Source organism: Perognathus longimembris, chromosome 1 (genome assembly GCF_023159225.1).
Source record: "Perognathus longimembris pacificus isolate PPM17 chromosome 1, ASM2315922v1, whole genome shotgun sequence".
In the NCBI taxonomy this organism is placed as follows: Eukaryota; Metazoa; Chordata; class Mammalia; order Rodentia; family Heteromyidae; genus Perognathus; species Perognathus longimembris.
In genome coordinates this window covers 57,152,747-57,174,408 of record NC_063161.1, presented here as the reverse complement: position 1 = coordinate 57,174,408, position 21,662 = coordinate 57,152,747, and the positions used below count along the sequence as shown (strand labels likewise).

General features: G+C 37.4%; 2 protein-coding genes across 3 annotated transcripts in view; both read right to left on the bottom strand.

The window, feature by feature from the left end:
• Scaf11 (SR-related CTD associated factor 11) overlaps window positions 1-21,662 on the bottom strand; it is a 72,308-nt gene that overhangs the window by 9,504 nt on the left and 41,142 nt on the right. For both annotated transcript variants that reach the window (XM_048365902.1, XM_048365911.1), the window contains exons 4-9: window positions 18,347-18,424; window positions 14,808-14,908; window positions 12,482-12,543; window positions 2,593-2,651; window positions 2,349-2,455; window positions 404-505 (exon numbers count right to left, since the gene is read on the bottom strand). In XM_048365902.1, the coding sequence (XP_048221859.1) occupies window positions 404-505; window positions 2,349-2,455; window positions 2,593-2,651; window positions 12,482-12,543; window positions 14,808-14,908; window positions 18,347-18,424 (509 nt within the window). The remainder of the gene's footprint in view (window positions 1-403; window positions 506-2,348; window positions 2,456-2,592; window positions 2,652-12,481; window positions 12,544-14,807; window positions 14,909-18,346; window positions 18,425-21,662) is intronic.
• On the bottom strand, window positions 7,083-7,455 carry LOC125365699 (guanine nucleotide-binding protein G(I)/G(S)/G(O) subunit gamma-10). The gene has a single exon (XM_048365936.1). It carries the CDS (start codon window positions 7,421-7,423, stop codon window positions 7,217-7,219), a length of 207 nt encoding a protein of 68 aa, XP_048221893.1. The 5' UTR covers window positions 7,424-7,455; the 3' UTR covers window positions 7,083-7,216.

Below are 21,662 nucleotides of genomic sequence, written 5' to 3'. Positions count from 1 at the left end.
TATCACTTGAGCCATAGTGCTACTTGCAGGTGCAATTCTTAAGTACAAATGTACCTGAAACCATACTAGTGGCTTTCTGACTTAATTAACTAAGAGGGGAAGGGCTATATTGCAGAAGAGTTCTGAACACCAAAGTAGAGCAGGCACTTGATTAAAAAGCTACTTTGTAGAGTATGTTTCCGAATGGAAATAGAAACAATGCTTCAGCAGACAGCATACAGGTAAAACTACAAGGGGGAAAGTGAAAAGATAAGTCTGAATCCTATTACCAATAGTGAATCTATATTGTAAACAACATGCTTATTAAAACAAAAATTCATTGGGATGATAAGAAATAAAATACCCCTGTACTTAAGTACAATGATATCCTGCTTTTATATTAATATGCAAACATTTCTTTTACCTTCCACTTCCAGGTAATGTACCAGGAAACCATGACAGTTCCAGTTCTTGTCTTTTCTGCATAATCAATGCACTGATTTCACTGACTTCTATAAATTCTGTACTAAAAGATAAATAATTTCTTCAGAATTTTAAAAATTGAAATTTACAATAACAACAAGGATATACCAAGAAAAGCAGCAATTACGCCTAGCATTATGGATTATACTTATTAAAAAAAAAAGTTTTTCTGGGGCTGGGAATATGGCCTAGTGGTAGAGCACTTGCCTCACATACATGAAACCCTGGGTTCAAGTCCTCAGCACCACATAAACAGAAAATGCCACAAGTGATGCTGTGGCTCAAGTAGTAGAGTGCAAGCCTTGAACAAAAAGAAGCCAGGGACAATGCTCAGCCCCTGAGTTCAAGCCCCAGGACTGGCAAAAAAAAAGTTTTTCCCTTTAAGCTTAAAATAAATCCATCTCTAAAATATGAGAATTTCACAACAGAAATAAAAATTATGTTTAATTGAACCTGAAAATAATACTTGAGTTTCTATCCCTTTTTATCCTTAGGCAAATACTGTGGCTTCAACTCAGTGCCTTACCTCCTTGCTCAGTTTGCTTTCTCACTGCTGGCTCTCTACCACTTGACACATGCCTCCAGCTCCTAATGTTTTACTGAGAAACGGTGTCACTATGTACACACCTCAGGCCGGCTTAGAATTTGCTATCTTCCTGCTTCAGTCTCTAAAATGCTGAAAACTAGTGTGCTTCACCACATCTTGTTTAAATGACATAATTTTTATTTATTTATTTTATATTTATTATTATTACTATATATATATTTTGCCAGCCCTAGGGCTTGAACTCAGGGCTTGGGCACTGACCTCGAGCTTCTTTTGCTCAAGGCCTAGCACTCTACCACTTGAGCCATGGCACCACTTCCATTTTTTTCTGTTAATGTGGTACCGAGGACTCGAACCCAGGGCTTCATGCATGCTAGGCAAGCAGTTTACCACTAATCTACATTCCTAGACCATGACATAATTTTTAATAGTCACTTATGACTACCAACTGTGCTAGTGAGAGAAATCTAAAGTAATAGTTTTCCATTTTAAACTAGATATAAGGTAATGGGGAAAAATAAAAGTGAGTATGGTTACTACAGCCAAAAATGGACATACTTCAGCTTTTCAAAAAGCTCATGATATAACTGTTTCTTTGGTACTTGGACAAACTCTAAAATTAAATTACACAATCTATTTTACCATTATTAATTCAACTGTATAATTTTTAAGATCTCTACTTAATCTTCAAATTCAACACAAATATTTACCCATCATACTCATGCCAGTCACTATTAATTCAAAGTCACTAAGGATTGAGATAGGGTACTTAAGTTTGTTCCAAAAGCATTCTGCTTTATTAAGCACTACCTCTACAGGTTAACAAATAGCCTTCTTCCCCCACTGTATAAGAAGATTGTGTTGAACATTAGGTGTGGGGGACAGGGGGAAACTAGGATTTGAACTCAGAGTCCCACGCTTATCACTTGGGCCCTACCAGCAATTTTTGCTTTCATTATTTTTCGGACGGTTCCCTTAAGGCAGGGTCAGCCAGGATTGTGATCTGCCTATTTATACTTTCTTCAAAGCCTCTATCTTCCCAATTTCCATTTCTTGACAAGCTAAAATTGTAATTAAACCACCAGTCCTGGACTGAACAACTTTTAATAAAACAAAGCCCACTAGTATATGTAGGAACTTCATGGAGACACTCACAAAACAGGCTTCCTCATCAAGAGAGCTAGTCTGTTTTCCAAAAGTTTTCATCATTTTTACTGAGACCATATTATGAATTTCTACCAAAAGTAAATTATGATTAAAACACACACACACACACACACACACACACACACACACACACACACACACGCAGCATAAATGAAAAGTAGAAAATACTAACCAGTAAGCTCTATAGGTAAAAGATTCTCCAGTGTGACTACTAGAAGGAAACATATTGGAGAAAAAATTTCTGAAGCAATAACTTGTACACTGATTTGATCTTCGAGGCTAGAAATGCAAAAAGCAGTTAGTGAAACAGAAAACAAAACTTCCTTAATAGGTATCTAATAGTTACAATTAAATACTTTTATATATCTGAAGCAATAACCAGTGTTATTGTCTAAGAAAAAGAAACTTCAACAAACCTTATCTGTCTTTATTACTGCATTTTTCTGTCCTTCTGTTTTACTGTTTGAAGACTTTCCTGTACAAAAACAAAAAAAGGATGTTGTTACTCTGTCTTAATTTTTACTTTAAAAGGATGAAAACCTGTGGTACTTGGAAGAGAAAGCTAAAACAACTTTTCTACTTCATATGATTTTTCCCCACAGAAGCTAACTTCATCTTATTAACAAGAAAATATAAAAAAACACAATATAGGAAACTGATCTGCTGAGGGCAGAAATCACATTAAGAATCCCATTAACGTTTTCTGCTACCTCATACAAACTTACCTGTAACAACAAAATGTGGTGCATGGCATATACAATCATCAGTGAAATGTACTTCATATTTCTTTTCCAGCTATTCCTAAGTCAGGTACTACCCTACCCCCCTCATCTCAAGTAGAAACTAACCGGTACTACCCTACCCCCCTCATCTCAAGTAGAAGCTAACCAAGGGAAACATAAGGTCACAAGCCTTTCTTCGCCATAAACCAGCCAATGATAGCTATCAACTTCTAGTAAGTACTCCTTCAATGAGGAATAAACTAGTAGTACTGGTGGAAATATACATACACACACACACACAAACACATTTTTTTTTTTTTTTTGGTTGGTGCCAGTCCTGAGCGCTGTTCCTGAGCTTTCATGCTCAAGGCCAGCAGGTTCTATCATGGCTCCATTTCTGGCTGGTTGGTGGTTAATTGAAGGTAAAACTCTCGTAGACTTTCCTCCCCATGCTGGCTTTAATACCAGTATCTTAGCATCTCAGCCTCCTAAGTAGCTAGGATTATAAGTATGAGCCACTAGCACTGGCTGGATCTATCTTTCTACAGCCCTGCTGTTGGCTCAATTGCTTATGACTTGTTTTCTTTAAATATAAAGAATTTAACTAGATATTTCCACGAATACTACACCATTATTAAGAAAGACAAAGGAAGCAAGACAACAATGGCTTGTCTATAATATTAACTATTCAGGAAGCTGAGATCTGAGAATCGAGGTTCAAAACGAGCCTGGGCAGGAAAGTCCATGAGACTCTCAATCATCAAAAAGCCAGAAGTGAAGCTGTGGCAAGTGGTAGAATGCTGGTCTTCAGCAAAAAAATCTCAGTGGCAGTGCCCAAGACCCCACATTCAAGCTCCAAGACAGGTCTCAAGAAGGAAACAAGGTTGAACAAGTTTGCATTACCACCAAGATTTTTATTAGGATTCCCTTTGGGTCAAATCCTCTCTGGCAAGTTATCATTCATTTTCTTGACAATGGCTATTCTAACTAGGGTGAAGTGAAATCTAAATGTTATTTTGATTTGCATTGCATTTATGGCCAGAGATGTTGAGCACTTCTTCATGTGTCTATTGGCCATTTCTACTTCTTCTATGAAGACTCTCTTAGCACAGTAGCCCATTTATTAATTGGGTTGCTGGTTTTTTCAAAGTTTAAATTTTTCTGTATATTTGAGATATTAGGCACCATCTAATATGTAGCTGACAAAAATTTTCTCCCATTCTGTAGGCTGTCTTTTTAGCTTGTGGGCTATGTCCTTTGCTGTGCACATAATTTTTAGTCAGAGAACACATTCCATTTATTTATTTGATTTATTGTGCTTCTAGATCTTTGCTCAGAAAGTTTCTACTTGTGTCTAGGAGCCCTAATATTTCCTCTCATCTTTCTTGTAATCGCTTTATAATTTCAGGCCTTACAATGAATTCTTTGATCCATTTTGAGTTAATGCTGGTGCAAGGTGATATATATAAGGAGCTAATTTCAGTTTTCTGCATGTGGAAATCCAGCTTTGCCAGCATCATTTTTTGAAGAGGCTATCGTTCTTCCAGAAGAAGTTAGTTTGGCTCCCTTATCAAATATTAAATGGCTGTAGTTCTGTGGATTGATTTCTGGGTCATCTATTCCATTCCAAGGGGCATAAGGTTGATGAATAAAGAAGAAAAGAGGAGTAGAATGCAGTCATGAATCCAGGATATCCTACAAAATTAAGAAGACTGGTGGGAAGGGTAGTTAGGGGAGGAATGGGTGAGAATGTTGATCAAGATATATTGGTATTCATGAGCTGCTTTGTTAAATGGCAACTCCTTTGTACAAATACTTAAATAAAAATAAAATAAATTTTTAAAAAAGGAAACAAGGAAAAGGAAAGAAATTCTACTAAAGTTTCTATCAATATGGTTATAGATTACTACTTTTGGTTTTCTTTCCCACCAAGCCTCTGTTATTAGTCATCTTACTTTATGAATATCCGGGATGGTCCACAATAAACTGCTACTGGTAGTTACCTCCTCAAAATTTTGAGAAAAGTCTAGAGTGAAAATGAAAACTATCCTTCAGATTTCAACCATGTTTGCTCCCCAAAGAGTCTATTGGTTTTCCCCAAAATAAATCACATTGAATACTTAGAAGGCCTATTCTGTGGTGTGGTGTGTAGTGGAACATTCCAGTAACCTTAGCACTCAGGAGGAAAAGCAAAAGGACTATTAAGATTTCTAGGCCACCCTGAGATACATGGAAAGACTTTGTCTCAAAAAAAAAAAAAAAAAAAAAAGAAGAAGAAGAAGAGGATTTTTAAAAAAATTTAAGGTTGTTTCCTTCTACAATGAAATCATGGCGTTTTTAGTCTTCATCCTTTTACTCCAGTTGGTAATAGGGTACTTCCTAATAATAAATAGAATTATAATTTCCTTGTAGGCTATGATATAATGGCTGTGTAGAGTTACTATCCATTCCTCACATTACAGTTGTAACAAAAGTGATTGAACACTGGGGGAAGATAAGGTGACTAGGTTTCAAAAACTTACTGTTGTACCCTTTAATGTATATGAAATGGTGTGATACAGTAGATGTTGCTATTAGTGGACACATGGTTCCAAGGAGACCCCTCTCCCCCAGTGAGGAAAACCAGTGCATGTTCAGGATGTAGAGTTCAGGGCTATTCTGATACTTTACTCATTTAGCCCTTAAATAACACACAACTTTCACTAAAGATATACCTCCTTTTCAATAAATCTTAAATTTTCACTTTATCACCTAAGCACATTATATGTCCTCTCTGGCTTTGGAGGACTGCCAAAACTTTTACTTTTGATCCCAACTTCTAATTATTTTTCTTTGAGATTAAGTAACTACATAAACTTCAAAGTACACATTTTAACCTTCATAATGATGAACATCATGATTCTAATCTACAAGGCTTATGAACTCTATGAACATTATCAATAAAACTAACTTCCTCCAGATCAGGTGACAGGTACATTTCTTTCCTTTTGTTTAGTATCATCTGTTCCCTCTTTCTCTCTCATTTCCTCCCTCCCATCACCACCCTTGAGTTGCTTAGTTCAATTTCATCCATTCCCAGGGCAGGTGATGGGCTCCTCTGCTGTACTTTTTCACCCACTTTCCACTCATTCTGTGCCCTCCTCCCAGTATCCCTCAGATGCACACATGTATACACCATATATGAGGCAAAGAATACAGTCATCTAAAAATGATAAGACCAATTAAAGAAGAGGTCCTTTGTTTCCTTATTTTTGGGGTTCTTTTCATCCTGTATCTTATTTTATGTACATATGAAGACTGTCCTTTTTTAATCTCACTGTGTATTGGTATCTTAAGTCCCATTTACTTTGCACTTTCAGTCTAACGTCCATGTGCCACTGTCTCTCTCTAAGCTTAGCTTATCTCACTCAACATGACTTGTTTTGGTTCTGTCCATTTCCCTGCAAATGCCATTATTTTATCATTTCTAATAGCTGTGTAAAATTCCATTGTATAAAGTTACCACATTATTTGGATCCATTCCTATGTAGTGGGCATCTGTTGTTTCCATATCTTGGCTACTATGAACAGTGTAGCAATGACCATGGATGTGCAGGTTGTCCTTGTAGTATCCTGGTTCCTATTGCTCAGGATAGATGCCTAGGAGTGGTATGGCTGAGTCATAGGGTATATTTATATTTAGTTTTTTGAGGAACCTTCAGACTGCTTCCCAGAGTGGTTGTACTAGTTTACATTCCCACCAGGAGTGCAGTAGGGTTCCTCTTTCTCCACATCCTTGCCAGTATTTGTTGCTGTCTAAATTCAGAATATAGGCTATTCTGACTGGGGTAAGATGGTATCTCAAGGTTGTTTTCATTTGCATTTTTTCCTTTATGGCCAGGAATGATGAACATTTCCTCATGTGTTTCTTCTTTTTTTTAATACTCAATTGTTTTAATAAACAAAAATGTTTTCCTTCCTAAATGTAAACATCCAGTAAATAAAACATACATAATAGTCCAGATATAGCAAAACCAGAAATTCTTATGAAAGAGGTATATTTTGGTATACTTGGTGGCTAGGGTGGCTGTCTTAATACAAAATCACTTCAGCAAAAGAACTAGGTCATTATTATTTAGAACTGTACTCCTTCACTCAGTTACCTTAGTTGAGTAGAAAATCGTTCATTTCTGTGTAAATCTGCCTAATACAACCAGGCCACAGAAAAGATGTGAAATAGATCTAATAGTCATTTGGCTAGAGAAAAGTGTTTTCTTGAGACTTGGAGGCATTCGTCACTTTGTACTTGAAGGCATTCCTCAGCGAACTTCTTTTCTATTTAAAATAAAGCACAGGACCTGGGTTCCCGGAAGGGGTTGCTTCCTGCGGGAACACCCACCAGCAGGGCATCCTTGCAGGCATTCTGTATGCAGTACTGCTGAAGTTCTGCGGCTGCCTGGGAGACCTTGATCCGCTCCACGCCGGCCTCCAGCTTGAGTTGCTCCACCAGGCGCTGCAGGGCGCTGACGCTGGCCCCGGAGGACATGGCGTCGGCTGTGGGGTACCCGAGGGCGGTGGGGTATCCCCCTCATGTGTTTCTTAATCACCTTTTACAAAGTCTCTCTTTAGCTGCTTGCCCAGGGATTAGTTTAAGTTCCCTATATATGATGGATATTAGGACTTTGATATATTGCTAGTAAGTATCTTTTCCCATTTGGTTGGCTGTCTTTCTAGTTTAGCAGCTATGTTTTTAGCTGTACAGAAACTTTATATTTGGGTCAATTTTTGTGCCAATACCAAGCTGGTTTTTGCTACTATGGCTCTGTAATAGAATTTGAAATCTAGTTCTGTGATACTTACTGCCTGCATTGCTTCTTTTGCCTAGAATTGCTTTGGCTACAATTATTCTAGGTCTTTTGTTGTTCTCTCTAGAATGTCATTGGGATTTTGATGGGGATTGCAGTGAGTTTGTATATCATTTTTGGCAGGTTGGCCATTTTCACAATAATGATTCTACCTACCCATGAGCATGGAATGTCTTTCCATTTCCTGGGGTCCTCTTTGATTTCTCCTTTGATATTTTTATAGTTTTCACTAAACAGATCCTTTACATCTTTGTTTAGGTTAACTCCTAGACATCTTTCTCTTTTGGGGGCTATTGTAAATGGGGTCATTTTCATGATTTCCCTTTCTGTTTGTACATTCTTGGTGTACAGAAAGGCTACTGATTTTTGTGGGTTAATTTTGTATCTTGTTACTTTGCCAAAGTGTTCTAGGAGTTTGAGATTGGAGTTTTTTGGGTCATTCGGGTATAAGATTGAGTCATCCGAAAATAGGAATACTTTAATTTCTTCTTTCCATATTTGGATCCTTCTAATGTCCTTTTCTTGCCTTATTGCTCAGGCTAAGAATTCCAAAACTATATGGAAAAGGAGTGGAGAGAGTAGGCATCCTTCTTGTCTTCCTGATTTTAGGGGACATGGTTTCAGTTTTTCCCCATTTAGTATATTGACTGTTGGTCTGTCGTATAAGGCTCTTATTGTTTTAAAGAATGTTCCTTCTATTCCTATTCTCTCCAGAGCTTTAAACATGAATGGATGTTGTATTTTGTCAAAGGCTTTATGTCAATCCTCTTGTATTTGCTTAAATTCTTTGAGTGAACTATGATATGGTCTATCTATTTTACAGAATGTTCCATGGGCTGCTGAGAATAATGTGTATTGGGTCGTTGTTTGGTGGAAAACTGTAGATGTCTGTTCCCACGCTGTGGGAGTTTTCTGCTCTGGGTTCTGTAGTCTGCTGGTGCTCTGGCTAGGGGTGTGGAAGGGTCTTGGCAATTTGCTGCTTTGTGTGTGTGCAGTTAATAAGCTTTTTCCTTTTCTGGTGCCTATGACTCTGTTCAATTTTTCTTAGTTTTCGATCTCTTGGGGAACAGTGTGTGGGGACTCCCAACTCACTCACTATTTGGTTGGAGCAAGCTGGGGTGACTCCCTATTGTTTCAATGTCCTTTTGTCCCAACTTCCAAATTTTTTTTTTTTTTGGCCAGTCCTGGGCCTTGGACTCAGGGCCTGAGCACTGTCCCTGGCTTCTTCCCGCTCAAGGCTAGCACTCTGCCACTTGAGCCACAGTGCCGCTTCTGGCCGTTTTCTGTATATGTGGTGCTGGGGAATCGAACCTAGGGCCTCGTGTATCCGAGGCAGGCACTCTTGCCACTAGGCTATATCCCCAGCCCTCAACTTCCAAATTTTTAGTGGTGCTTTTGGGCATTGTGTGCTTTTGAAAAGGTTTATTTTTCACAAAATTAAGGGCAGAGAACCACTCAGCAGATCACATGGTTCCAACATAACTCACTATACATGGAACTGAGAACTTCTCTAGTCAACTTCACTGTGCAATGTAAACACAGGAATTTAAAATTTTTGGTCCTGAGCTTTCTTTTTATTGACTTGGTCAAAACTCCATACAGTGCATCTGTAAATAAGACAAATCTACTATACAATGATTTTTACAAATTCCTTAAGAAGCCAAGAGTAACAATGCTTGGTAGGTACACAACTATATTCCTTTTTTTTTTTTTTTTTGGCCAGTCCTGGGCTGTGAACTCACTGAGCACTGTCCCTGGCTTCTTTTTTGCTCAAGGCTAGCACTCTGCCACTTGAGCCACAGCGCCACTTCTGACCATTTTCTGTATATGTGGTGCTGAGGAATCGAAACCAGGGCCTCATATATACGAGGTAAGCACTCTTGCCACTAGGCCATATTCCCAGCCCCCACAACTATATTCTTAGGAACAATCATTTTTGTTCATCTAAACAAAGAATTTGCTGTGTTATAGTAACACAGTAATTTTTTTGGGGGGGAGGGGCAGTCTTGGGGCTTGGACTCAGGGCCACTGTCTCTGGCTTCTTTCCATTCTACCACTGAGCCACAGCACTACTTCTGGCTTTTTCTGTTTATGTGGTGCTGAGGAATCGAGCCCAGGGCTTCATGCATGCAAAGCAAGCATTCTACCACTAGGCTCTATCCCCAGCCCACACAGTAATTTTTGTGACCTAAACAAGCTCAGTTGTTTGGACTCATTCAATACTTAATAACTATATGCTGTTTTACATACCATTCTTTCACTTGAAATCCTCTCCCAGTAAGTTATCATTAGACAAAATGCTCTATGAAAAGAACTGTTTTCTAGTCAACAGCCAATACCATGTACAGAGCAGCACCAATGGCAATTTAAAAGTACTGAGTATCAGTGAACTTCTCTAGATTTCAGTTTCCTAGAAAGACCTCAAAAATCAACCCTATAAAACAGTAATAAGGTTTTGAGTTTTTTAAATTTAAATTTTCTAAAAGAAATGCATGTAAAAGACGAACAGCACTTTTTAGGTTTATAAGAAGACAACACAGGCCTACTCTTGGTTTCCATGTACCAAAAATATTCATCAGACAGGCACCTGCAATCCTAGCTACTCAGGAGGCTGAAATTTGAGGATCACAGCATTAACAGGAAAATTCATGGCTCTTATTTACAATTAACCAGCAAAAAGCTGAAAGTGGGACTATGACTCAAGTGGTAGAGGGCCAACTTTGTGCAAAAACCTAAGAAAGAGCACTCAGGCCAACTTCAAGCTTCAGTATTAGCACTATGTAATGAAGTAAAAACAAAAACTAATCAGTACTTATTAAATCCTTTAGGTACGTCTTCTAACATGTATCTCTATTCATTAATACATTCTTACTGACATATGACTATTTCTCTCATATAACTTTTAGTTTTTCCTAAGATTAATAAATGGCTTGTTTTCTTTTTCTTTTTTTTCTATATTATTCACCATTCATTTGGTTTTCTCTACAGGGTAAGTATAAAACTCTAATACATCAACTTATCCATCAAGTTTGTTTCCTACTTTCTAGAAATTTCCTAGCTAATGTACACCAATCAACCTGGACAGAACTCTGTCATTATCCTGTCTTTTTAATCTCTAAAGCCTTTTTGTGTGCGTGCTAGCTCTTGAGCTTCAACTCAAGGTGCTCTAACTACTAGAACCACATTCTCGGGGACTGGGAATATGGCCTAGTGGCAAGAATGCTTGCCTTGTATACATGAAGCCCTGGGTTCGATTCCTCAGCACCACATATATAGAAAACAGTCAGAAGTGGAGCTGTGGCTCAAGTGGCAGAGTGCTAGCCTTGAGCAAAAAGAAGCCAGGGACAGTGCTCAGGCCCTGAGTCCAAGCCCCAGGACTGGCAAAAAAAAATGAACTGCATCTCCTCTTCAGCTTTTTGCTTGTTAATTGGAGATGAGTCTTTTGGATTTTTCTGCATGGGCTGGCTTTGAACCACAGTCTTCACATCTCAACCTACTAAGTAACTAAGATTATAGGCATGAGCTACTGGCGCTAGCTGAAACCTTATTTATTTTTTAATTTTTATTGTCAAACTGATATGCAGAGAGGTAACAGTTTCTTACGTTAGGCATTGGATACATTTCTTGTACTGTTTGTTACCTCCTCCCTCATTCCCCCCTCCCTCCTGAAACCTTTTTGTGTGTGTGTGTGTGTTTTATAATTTATTTATTAATTAAACAAATTTTTTGACAAGGTGTTGTGCAAAAGGGGTACATTTACATAGTAGGACAGTGTGTACACTTCTTGTGATATCTCACACCTGTTTTTCTTTCCCTTCCCTAGGTCAGGTAGACATATATACAATACACAGTGTACCAAAAACATATACAGTAGCCATGTGGCCTACGCCAAAGGAAATTCACCTAGGGCTTTAAATGTAATTTCGACAATAGGGTTTGCTTATCCTTGTCTTATATGAACATATATACATAGCTTTTGAGCCACTGTGATACACTGTGAGGTCTATTTTTGACCTTTATATGTTGAGTACTTGTTTGGTTTTAGTTACATAATGTAGGGTCGCTGACCGAAACCTGTGGGAAATACCATTTGACAAGAAGTTTCCCTGAAACCTTTTTTAAAATAATTTTTTTCTTTCATCATTGATGAAGTATCTTTGCCTCTAATACCATTAGTCTTCTTTCAAAACTGTTCCCTATTTCCTATAAGTGGGCCTATCCCATGTGTTCCTCAGCAAGCTAAGTATATGAGAGATGCTCTGTTTTCAAATAAAGTCTCAAGTTAAAAGTATAACTAGAGGACAAACCACAATTGTCTCTGGGAATTATGAATTCGTTTCTTGCTGTCACAGATTTCCCTTAGTTACTTCTTAAAGAGTTACTGGCCCACAGGTATTTTACTATTTTCATTAAGGGGTTCCACACTAATTAGTGGGGTAAGACCACAATGCAGGTTGCTAAATACCAAGTAACCAAGAAACACTTCACACATACACACTCTCTCTCTCTCTCTCTCCCCCTCCATCCCTCCCAGCTGAGCAAAAAGGAAAAAAGAATGGCAGTAACAGCTTACACGCTGCCACAAAAGCAAAATTTACAGCATGTAACACAATGTGTAGAGCTCTGAAGAGTTCTTTGCTCTGCTCAACTACTTTCCTATTTAAACCATTTCTAATGAGAACTCTGGTGTGACTGTTACATTGACACCCCAAAGAACATAAAAGTGAAAGATCACTTACTATGTATCATCTTCAAATAAAAAAATCTTGAAGTTAATAAATCTTCTTTTATGGCCTTCTTTCTGTAAATATCAATAAAGATTTGAAAGATTTAAAAGAAAACTGTACTTGTTCACATATTTATCTTTTTTTTTTTTTTTGCCAGTCCTGGAGCTTGAACTCAGGGCCTGAGCACTGTCCCTGGTTTCCTTTTGCTCAAGGCTAGGACTCCACCACTTGAGCCATCATGCCACTTCCAGCTTTTTCTGTTTATGTAGTGCTCAGGAATTGAACCCAGGGCTTCATGCATGGTAGGCAAGCACTCTACCACTAAGCCACATTCTCAACCCTATTTGTTCATATTTTTAATTCACTGCCCAGCATAATGAAAATTATAATTCATTAATTTTATTTACTCTAAAGACCAGCTAGTGGTTTAAATATTATTTAGAAACATGAAATATTACAGTGCTAAGAAAAATTTTAATATGGGATGAGTTGCACCATTGCAATCTTGAACCAATAATGCTTTGCTTCATATGCAAACCATATAGAAGTCTTATTTTTTTAATGCTATTAGAAAGTTCTACAAGAGTCCAAATACAATGCCTCACATTTATAATCCCAGCTATAATAGTAAAGAGGAGATTGGCAGCACTGTAGTTCAAAACCAGCCATGGCAAAAAGTCAGTGAGATCTGTAAGCTGGAAATACCATAACTGAAACATAACTAAAAGCAAAATAGAGATCTTACACTATAGAATATCACCCTGTAGGTACCAATTTATTACTGTTATTTCCCTATCTCACCTCCTAATAAGAGGTCTGAAAGGGGTGGCAGATAAATACATGAAAAACCTCAGCTGTGTTAGACTCAGGTAAGACATGGGCTTTAGAGATCATTTCAGGGATTACCACTGCATTTTCAGCAAGAATCAAAAGAATAAATCTCAGGGACTATTGCCAATTGCTTTAGTTACTAAGTACTCTGTCTTTAAAAAAAAGTATTCTAATGAAATATACTAATGAATTATAGAATTAATAGTGAGACAATATGTGGGGTCAAAATTACAACTTTTAGAAAGCTCTAAATACATTTCACATCAAAATGGGCTTAAATTATTTAAATGCATTAGGTTATATTTATTAACTTTCAATGTACTACTTACATTTTCAACTTAGTCCATTAATATAATAAGCATTTGGCCTGTTAAACTCAAGGAATAGTACTATATTTCTAGACGATTGTTAAAAATATCAATTAAGAGCCAAGTATGTTTAAATGTTTCAAATGTAAACACTTATTAACAAGTAAGCAAGGTAACAAGTACCTTGCTTGCATACAAGGAACCAAACTGTGAAAATAGGTAGTTTCTTGAACTCAGGGCTTCAAGCTTGCTAGGTAGTTGTTCTAGCAAGGTGCTCCAGGTGCTACTTGAGCCATTTTGGCTGGGGTATTTTTGAGATAGCACAGTGCTTTTCAACCTGGCCAATCTGGACTGAAATCTCTCAATACTTAACTTTCCACCATAGCTGGGATGATAGGCATGTGTTAAAATACCCAGCGCCTTTTTACTACTGAGATATGGGTCTCGCAAATTTTATTTTCCAAGGCTGCCCTCAAATTATGGTCCTCTCATCAACCTCAGCCTCCCAAAGTAGTAGTATAGCCATCAGCCACCACCTCCACCTCCAGCTACTATTTTCAAATATAATTGCCTCATGTTGACTGCTGTTACTAGAGTAACAGCATGAATTACTTGCTACACAATGTTCATATCAGTACTATTCATATTATGACCACCAAAGCTTATTCTTCAATTGCTACTAACATGTGTGAAAAGCACAAAAATAAGAAATTTTAATAGAAATCTTACACTTCTAAAGTATTTACTTTTATAAAAGCTCTACTCTAGAACTGATTAGAAAGAAAAAAAAATTGTAATCTTCACCAAAGGTAGAATTCAAATTACATTAGATTTTAGCCAACCTTTCTTTTTTTTTTTGCCAGTCCTGGGCCTTGGACTCAGGGCCTGAGCACTGTCCCTGGCTTCTTCCCGCTCAAGGCTAGCATTCTGCCACTTGAGCCACAGCGCCGCTTCTGGCCGTTTTCTGTATATGTGGTGCTGGGGAATCGAACCCAGGGCTTCGTGTATACGAGGCAAGCACTCTTGCCGCTAGGCTATATCCCCAGCCCCTAGCCAACCTTTCTTTAAAATACCAATATTCTTTTTAAAAGAAGGAATGTGTTGAAAATGTCCACTTTAGGGGAAAAAAAGTTCTTTTGGGGGTACTATTTCTGGCTCTGCTTATCTGGATTCCATTTTAAAGTTAATTACTTACTTACCTTGTAGAGGTTTCAGAACTTTCATGACAGGAGAGCTGTTTTTTAAAAGAGCTTTCAGTTTTCTTTTCTTTTGTCTCTCTTAGCTGTCTTTTTATTTGAACCTATGAAAAAACCAAAATTGTTTATTTAGTCTTAAGTCAACATCACAAATGACAGCACTTTGATTCTCTTGAAATAACAAAAGGAAGAAATAACAAAAATGAAGAAACAAGAAACAAAAAGAGTAGTCCCAGCCTGGCATTATGGTGGCACACCTAAAACCCCAACAGTCCCCAAAACCTTCTGAAAACCAAGAAACCAGAAAACATTCTAGGACATAAGGTAGAAGTAGAATCACAGTTCAAAGCCACCCTTGAGCTACATAGCAAAACTCTTGTCTTAAATAGAAGTGGTTTGGGCTGGGAATATGGCCTAGTGGCAAGAGTGCTTGCCTCGTATCATGAAGCCCTAGGTTCGATTCCTCAGCACCACACATATAGAAAATGGCCAGAAGTGGCGCTGTGGCTCCAGTGGCAGAGTGCTAGCCTTGAGCAAAAAGAAGCCAGGGACAGTGCTCAGGCCCTGAGTCCAAGCCCCAGGACTGGCAAAAAAGAAAAAAGAAAAAAAAAAGAAGTGGTTCACAGTTAATAATCATAGAGGAGGTAAGTATTGCAGACTAGAGTGACAATGTATATTATGGATTAAGATTTTTTTGTTTTTGAAAAAAATGAAGAAAGCAAGGGGTGGGGGAGGGGCCGGGGGAGGGAAGGAGGGAGAAAAATGAGGAAGGGGATAACAGATATGACAAGAAATGTATATGTATTCACTACCTTAAGCATGTAAATGTAACCCCCTCTGTACATCATCTTGACAACAACAAAAAATGACGTGGCTCACATACAAGTGCATATTCAAATGTTAAGCCATAAGCTAAGTAAGTATGAAAAGCTCTGGAAAAATAAAATAGAAATATGGCTAATACATAAAATAAATGAAGATTTTAGGGCATTGCTCAGTGGTAAGAGTATTCTTAGCATATAAGAGGCTAGGGTTCAATCCTACAAAAAACAAACTTTTCATAGCAGAAAGGGAGTAACTACTAAGCTACAGTCTACAGAATCTTTACCAGCCATACATCTGACCAGGGCCTAAAACCGAGAATATATATACTAGGAACTCAAGAAACTAAACATCCAAAGAATCAATAACTTGATAAATAAATGGAAGCTAAACACACTTTTCAGAAGAAGTAAAAATGGCCCTAAACACCAAGAAATACAACATCTCTGGCCATGAAGGAAATGCAAATCAAAACAACACTGAGACTCCACCTTATTTGCATCAAGATACCCAGTAAAAACCGTCATCATCAAGAACAAATATTGCAAGGATATGGAGAAAATGAATCCTACTGAACCGTTGGTGGAAATGTAAACTAGTGTAAACACTTTGGAAGGAAGTTCAGTTACCTTCCTCAAAAAACTAACAACAGAACTACATTATGATCCAGTGATACCAATCTATTCAGAATATTACAAGTCAGGATACAGTAAAGAAACTAGCACCTTCACATTCAGTGCTGCACCATTCACACAAGCTATTCCAAGCTTTGGAAACAGCCAAGGTGTCCTACAATTGATGAATGGATCAAGAAAATGTTGCATATATATTGGAATGTGGTCTATACATACGGAATATATTCCACATATACAATGGAATTTTACTCATCAGAAAGAAGTAGTATGTGATTGCAAGAAAACAATCATTGCATACATACAAGCAAACTGACAAGTATGGAAGAAGTAGGCAGGGCAGGATTACAATGGTGTAACTCTGAATAATGAACAGTTTAACAAAATAAATACCAGGAAGGGAAACATGTTTTGTCAGGGAGGGGGAAAGCATCAAGGGGAGGGGAACAGATGAATGGACCCAGAAAAGGTTAAGCAAAGAAAGTTACAATATTTAATGTATATATGTGAAAATGAAAGCATATAACTTGGGTGGGGTTGATATAGATGCAGGAGAACAACAGAAAAGGTAACACTGACAAGATGCATTGTACTCATAAACTGACATGATGAATCAAAATCCCTATGTACAACTGGAGAGGTATTTTTTAAACGCGTAAGACATCAGCAGATTGTGAAAACCTCAGTAACTTTAAAAACTTTTTTTTTTTTTTTTTGGCCAGTCCTGGGCCTTGGACTCAGGGCCTGAACACCGTCCCTGGCTTCTTCACGCTCAAGGCTAGCACTCTGCCACCTGAGCCACAGCGCCCCTTCTGGCCGTTTTCCATATATGTGGTGCTGAGGCATCGAAGCGAGAGCTTCATGTGTAGGAGGCAAGCACTCTTGCCACTAGGCCATATTCCCAGCCCCTAAAAACATTTTTTAAACTCACAAAAATTGTATTAGCACTGTACTAAATTTTAATAAGTACACGCTACAAATTTTAATTCTATGCAACAAAGTGTCTTTGGAAGTTACTTCATGATAATCTTTAGCAACACAGATTTATAAAAATAATCTGAAAAAAAAATACAGCAAGAATGTCTTCCAGAAAAGTCACTTTAATTTTTACTGTATTATACTTAATATCTTTTCTCTAAGACAGTAAACACTTAATATCTTTACTCATTTATAGACAGAGAGGTAATTACAAGGAAATGCTTTCTAGCATTTTATTTGAATTGCAATTTGGTTTTCATCATTACACACCTGATAAAAGTATGCCAAGTTTTAGTATGAATGCCTATACTGAGAGCAACTACAACTGTGGCATGTTGATTCCATACCCTTTCCTCTATTTCCCTTTAATGGTATCACATGTTGAGTATGCTTATTTTCAGCTGTTTATCATTTATTCTCATACATTTGGTGTTGAGTAATTCTCAAGTATTTTACTTAACCATTATTGTCATTTTCTATTTTCCTCTTACTCATTAACTCAGGAATTCCTATTTTTCCTTTTTTCAATAAATCAAACATCAACTCAGATCACAATCATAGCTCATAATAACTCATAATAAGTAACATTAATGATGTAACAAACATTTAAGAACAAAGACATTTTAAATTAAATTTTACTGGCTAATCTCAAATTGTTTTTCATGAAAAACATAAAACCTTTGTAGGGGCTGATCTTCTGTTCTAAAAATACTTAAACACTTTTTTCCAATGGAAAAATATATTCAAAGAGCTATTCAACTAAGAAATGTTTGCAAAATATTCAAAGTATCCATATGAAGAAATTTTTTTAAAATGTAAGTACTCTGTAATTAAATGTGATGCTTTCTTAGTGAATCAGAGATCTAATACATTTTGTGGAATATCATAAAGTTATTATAGTAGATTTACCTTCTTTAGAAGGCAAAGGGAAAAAAAAAAGATTCAGAATTTCAGTATCCTTGTTGAAAGGCCCCAGTTTGTTATGTTGAAGAAGAATGGGAAACAAAGTTGAGCAATTTTCAAATACACACTAACTGGAAATCTATCAAAAGGAAAACTGCTTCAACTAGCTTTATACAGATTATATTGCAAAAAAACCTCAAGACTTACCTTAACACAACCTTCCAAAGGACTGAATTTAAATACTGCCTGAAAAGGTTTTCGATCAATAGGACATGAAGCCAGTGTCTGAAAAACAACAAATAAATTATAGTTCTACAAATGTTCCTTTAGAATAAGTAACACTAAATTATACTAAATACAGTTATAAATTTCCACAACAGAAAAGCACTTTTGTATCTGTGTGCTAGGTACTGGTGATTGAACTCGGGGCCTAGGTGCTGTCCCTTAGCTTTTACACTCAAGGCTGGCACTTAAACCACACCATACCTCCACTTCCAGCTTCAGAGATTTTGAAGACTTTTCTGCCTGGTCTGGCCTAAACTGTGATCCTAAGATCAGATCTCAGTCTCTTCAGTAGCTAGTATTACAGGTCTCACGTGAGGCACAGGTGCCCAGGCGAGAAGTATTTTTAATCTTCTTTGAACAATAAAGTAGCCTGTGGCATACTACAGAACAATGCCTTAAACTTTTTTCATCCATTCAATGTTACTGATAGTTACCTATGTTAGCAAACAAGTGCGATGATGAACAGATAAGATCTCTGTTACTAAGATTCCATTAAGACCTACTGTACCACTGAGAACCACTGGTATAATGAAAGCTGGGCTACAGTCTAGAGCTCTGTCATGTACAACTGGCTATAATGCTAAACCTCGAACGAATTGCTAAACAAAATGTGCCAAACTAAGAGGAATGAATGTCTTGGGAAACTCACATATATTTTCATAAATTTGTGACAAACCACTTTCCTCAAACTATTTTGAATAGGTATCTTTGCCAGCCAACAAAAAATATTTGAATGATGACAAAAAGTACTCCTCCACGCTCCTCCTCTATTACCTTAATGGAGGTTCTGTAGATTTTTTAAAAATTAATTCACTTTATTGTTATTATAAAGGTGATGGACAGAGGGATTACCACTACATGAGTCAGGACTTTTGTAGAACTTTTTAAAATTTACTTGATTGTTGCAGGATTGTGGAACCTTCAAGTTCTACCATTTGAACTTAAATCCTCAGGCCTTCTGTTTTTTATTGGTTTTGAGATAGGTCAGACTAACTTTGTGTGTCTGGGTTTGCCTCAAACTCAAAATTCTCCTGCCCCTCCTTTTCAGTACCCGGGATTACAGTTGTACTCCAACATGCCCAGTTACTCCAAAGGGCATTCTTTATATGTTCTTTTGCAGATATCCAGTGTGTGTTTCAGTATAATTCATGTACTGAAGTGAATTCTTCCTCTTAATTTATATAATATATATTATATATATATATATATTAGGTTGGTTCTCTTTAGTAATTCAGAACTGTCCTTTTTTTTTTTTTTCTTTGCCAGTCCTGGGGCTTGACCTGAACAAGGTCCCTGGCTTCTTTTTGTTCAAGGCTAGCACTCTACCACTTGAGCCACAGCGCCACTTCTGGCTTTTTCTATATATGTGGTGCTGAGGAATCAAACCCAGGGTTTCAGGGTACATGAGGCAAACACTCTACCACTTGGCCATATTCCCAGTCCCGTCCCATTCTTTTTTTCTGGCCAGTCCTGGGGCTTGGACTCAGGGCCTGAGCACTGTCCCTGGCTTCTTTTTGCTCAAGGCTAGCACTCTGCCACTTGAGCCACAGTGCCACTTCTGGCCATTTTCTGTATATGTGGTGCTGGGGAATTGAACCCAGGGCCTCATGTATATGAGGCAAACACTCTTGCCACTAGGCCATATCCCCAGCCCCCATCCCATTCTTAACATCATGGATTTCCTTTTATAAACCTAAAGGTGAACATATTTTGTAATTTTTAAAGCTTTTCAATGGTTCTTTAAAATACCTATTCATACATTTGCTTATCTATTACTATGCTCATCCTTTTGAAATTATAGGGATTCTTTATTTAGTAAGGAAATTGGTCCTTCAATCATGTCTACATGATTATAAATCAACTTTATTTTGATGTAAATATATTTTTTGTGCTTCAAATTTCATGTGCAATTATTTCTTACCAGATAATACTATTAAATATTTGTATAAGAGTGGGTTTATATTATCTAAATGGTTTAAAATGTAATGATTTCTGGTAGAATAAGAGGGAAGACTGCAGTTATGAAGAAAACAGGAATAGATACTACTAATATTTGCAGTTATAAAAGTAAAACAGGGGGCTGGGGATATAGCCTAGTGGCAAGAGTGCCTGCCTCGGATACACGAGGCCCTAGGTTCGATTCCCCAGCACCACATATGCAGAAAACGGCCAGAAGCGGCGCTGTGGCTCAAGTGGCAGAATGCTAGCCTTGAGCGGGAAGAAGCCAGGGACAGTGCTCAGGCCCTGAGTCCAAGGCCCAGGACTGGCCAAAAAAAAAAAAAAAGTAAAACAGACGCTAACAATTTAAAGCAACAGTCCAGAAGATCAAAGATAGTTAGGGAATCTAGACAAGTCACCTTCTATGGCTCCATAGGAGACTAAAATACTAGGACCTTTCCCTTTCTGGCTTTTAGCACAAAAAGAGATAGGCTCATACAAGCAAAGGTAAAACACTATTTATTATAACTTATATGTATTGTAATAAATCATGTCAAACAGGTACAAGTCAGTGAAACTTACAAATAGTAGGAATTTAGGGTGCCATTACTTCCTTTACAGAAAACTTCATCTATGAGTAGAACAAAGCTGTCTACATCTTTTTAATAATTACAAATAGTAATTCTAGTTCAAGGAACTACTGACCACTTATCAGTTAATATACAGGGCAAGAAATGCCTTACAAGTTAAGTTTGTATTATTACTACCGTGAGTATTACTACACTTATAACTTTTACTCATTTATAATTTATAAGTAAAAAATTTAAAATTAATTTACTTTTTCAAAGTTTAAAACATTTTAATTTGTTTTAAAGATCCAATTATTTCTTAGAATTTGGAGGGGAGTAGGAGCTTTAACTCAGGACCTTGTACTAATTTATTGAGCAGGCACTCTACCACTTGCTTACAGCTCCAGCCCTTTTTGCTTTCATTTTTCTGTTTGTTTCTTCTGTGCCAGTTCCAAGCAAGCTTAATCTAAGGACCTCTCCCTCAGCTTCGCTCAAAGTTGGTATCTATTGTTTGAACCACAACTCTAGTCCATCACTTTTGCTGGTTATTTGGAAACAGAATCCCAAAATGTTTTTTTTTCCTGCCCAGGCTGGTTTTGGACTATGATCCTCAGATGGCAGCCTCCTAAGTAGCTAGGATTATAGACATAAACCACAGGAGCCCAGCTATATTAGTTATTTTTTAGATAGGCTCTAATATTTTTGCCCAGGCTGACTTTGGATTGCAATCC

Bases quoted from the DNA above. Each gene is read 5' to 3' on its own strand.
- LOC125365699 (XM_048365936.1), bottom strand. From the start codon at position 7,423: ATGTCCTCCGGGGCCAGCGTCAGCGCCCTGCAGCGCCTGGTGGAGCAA.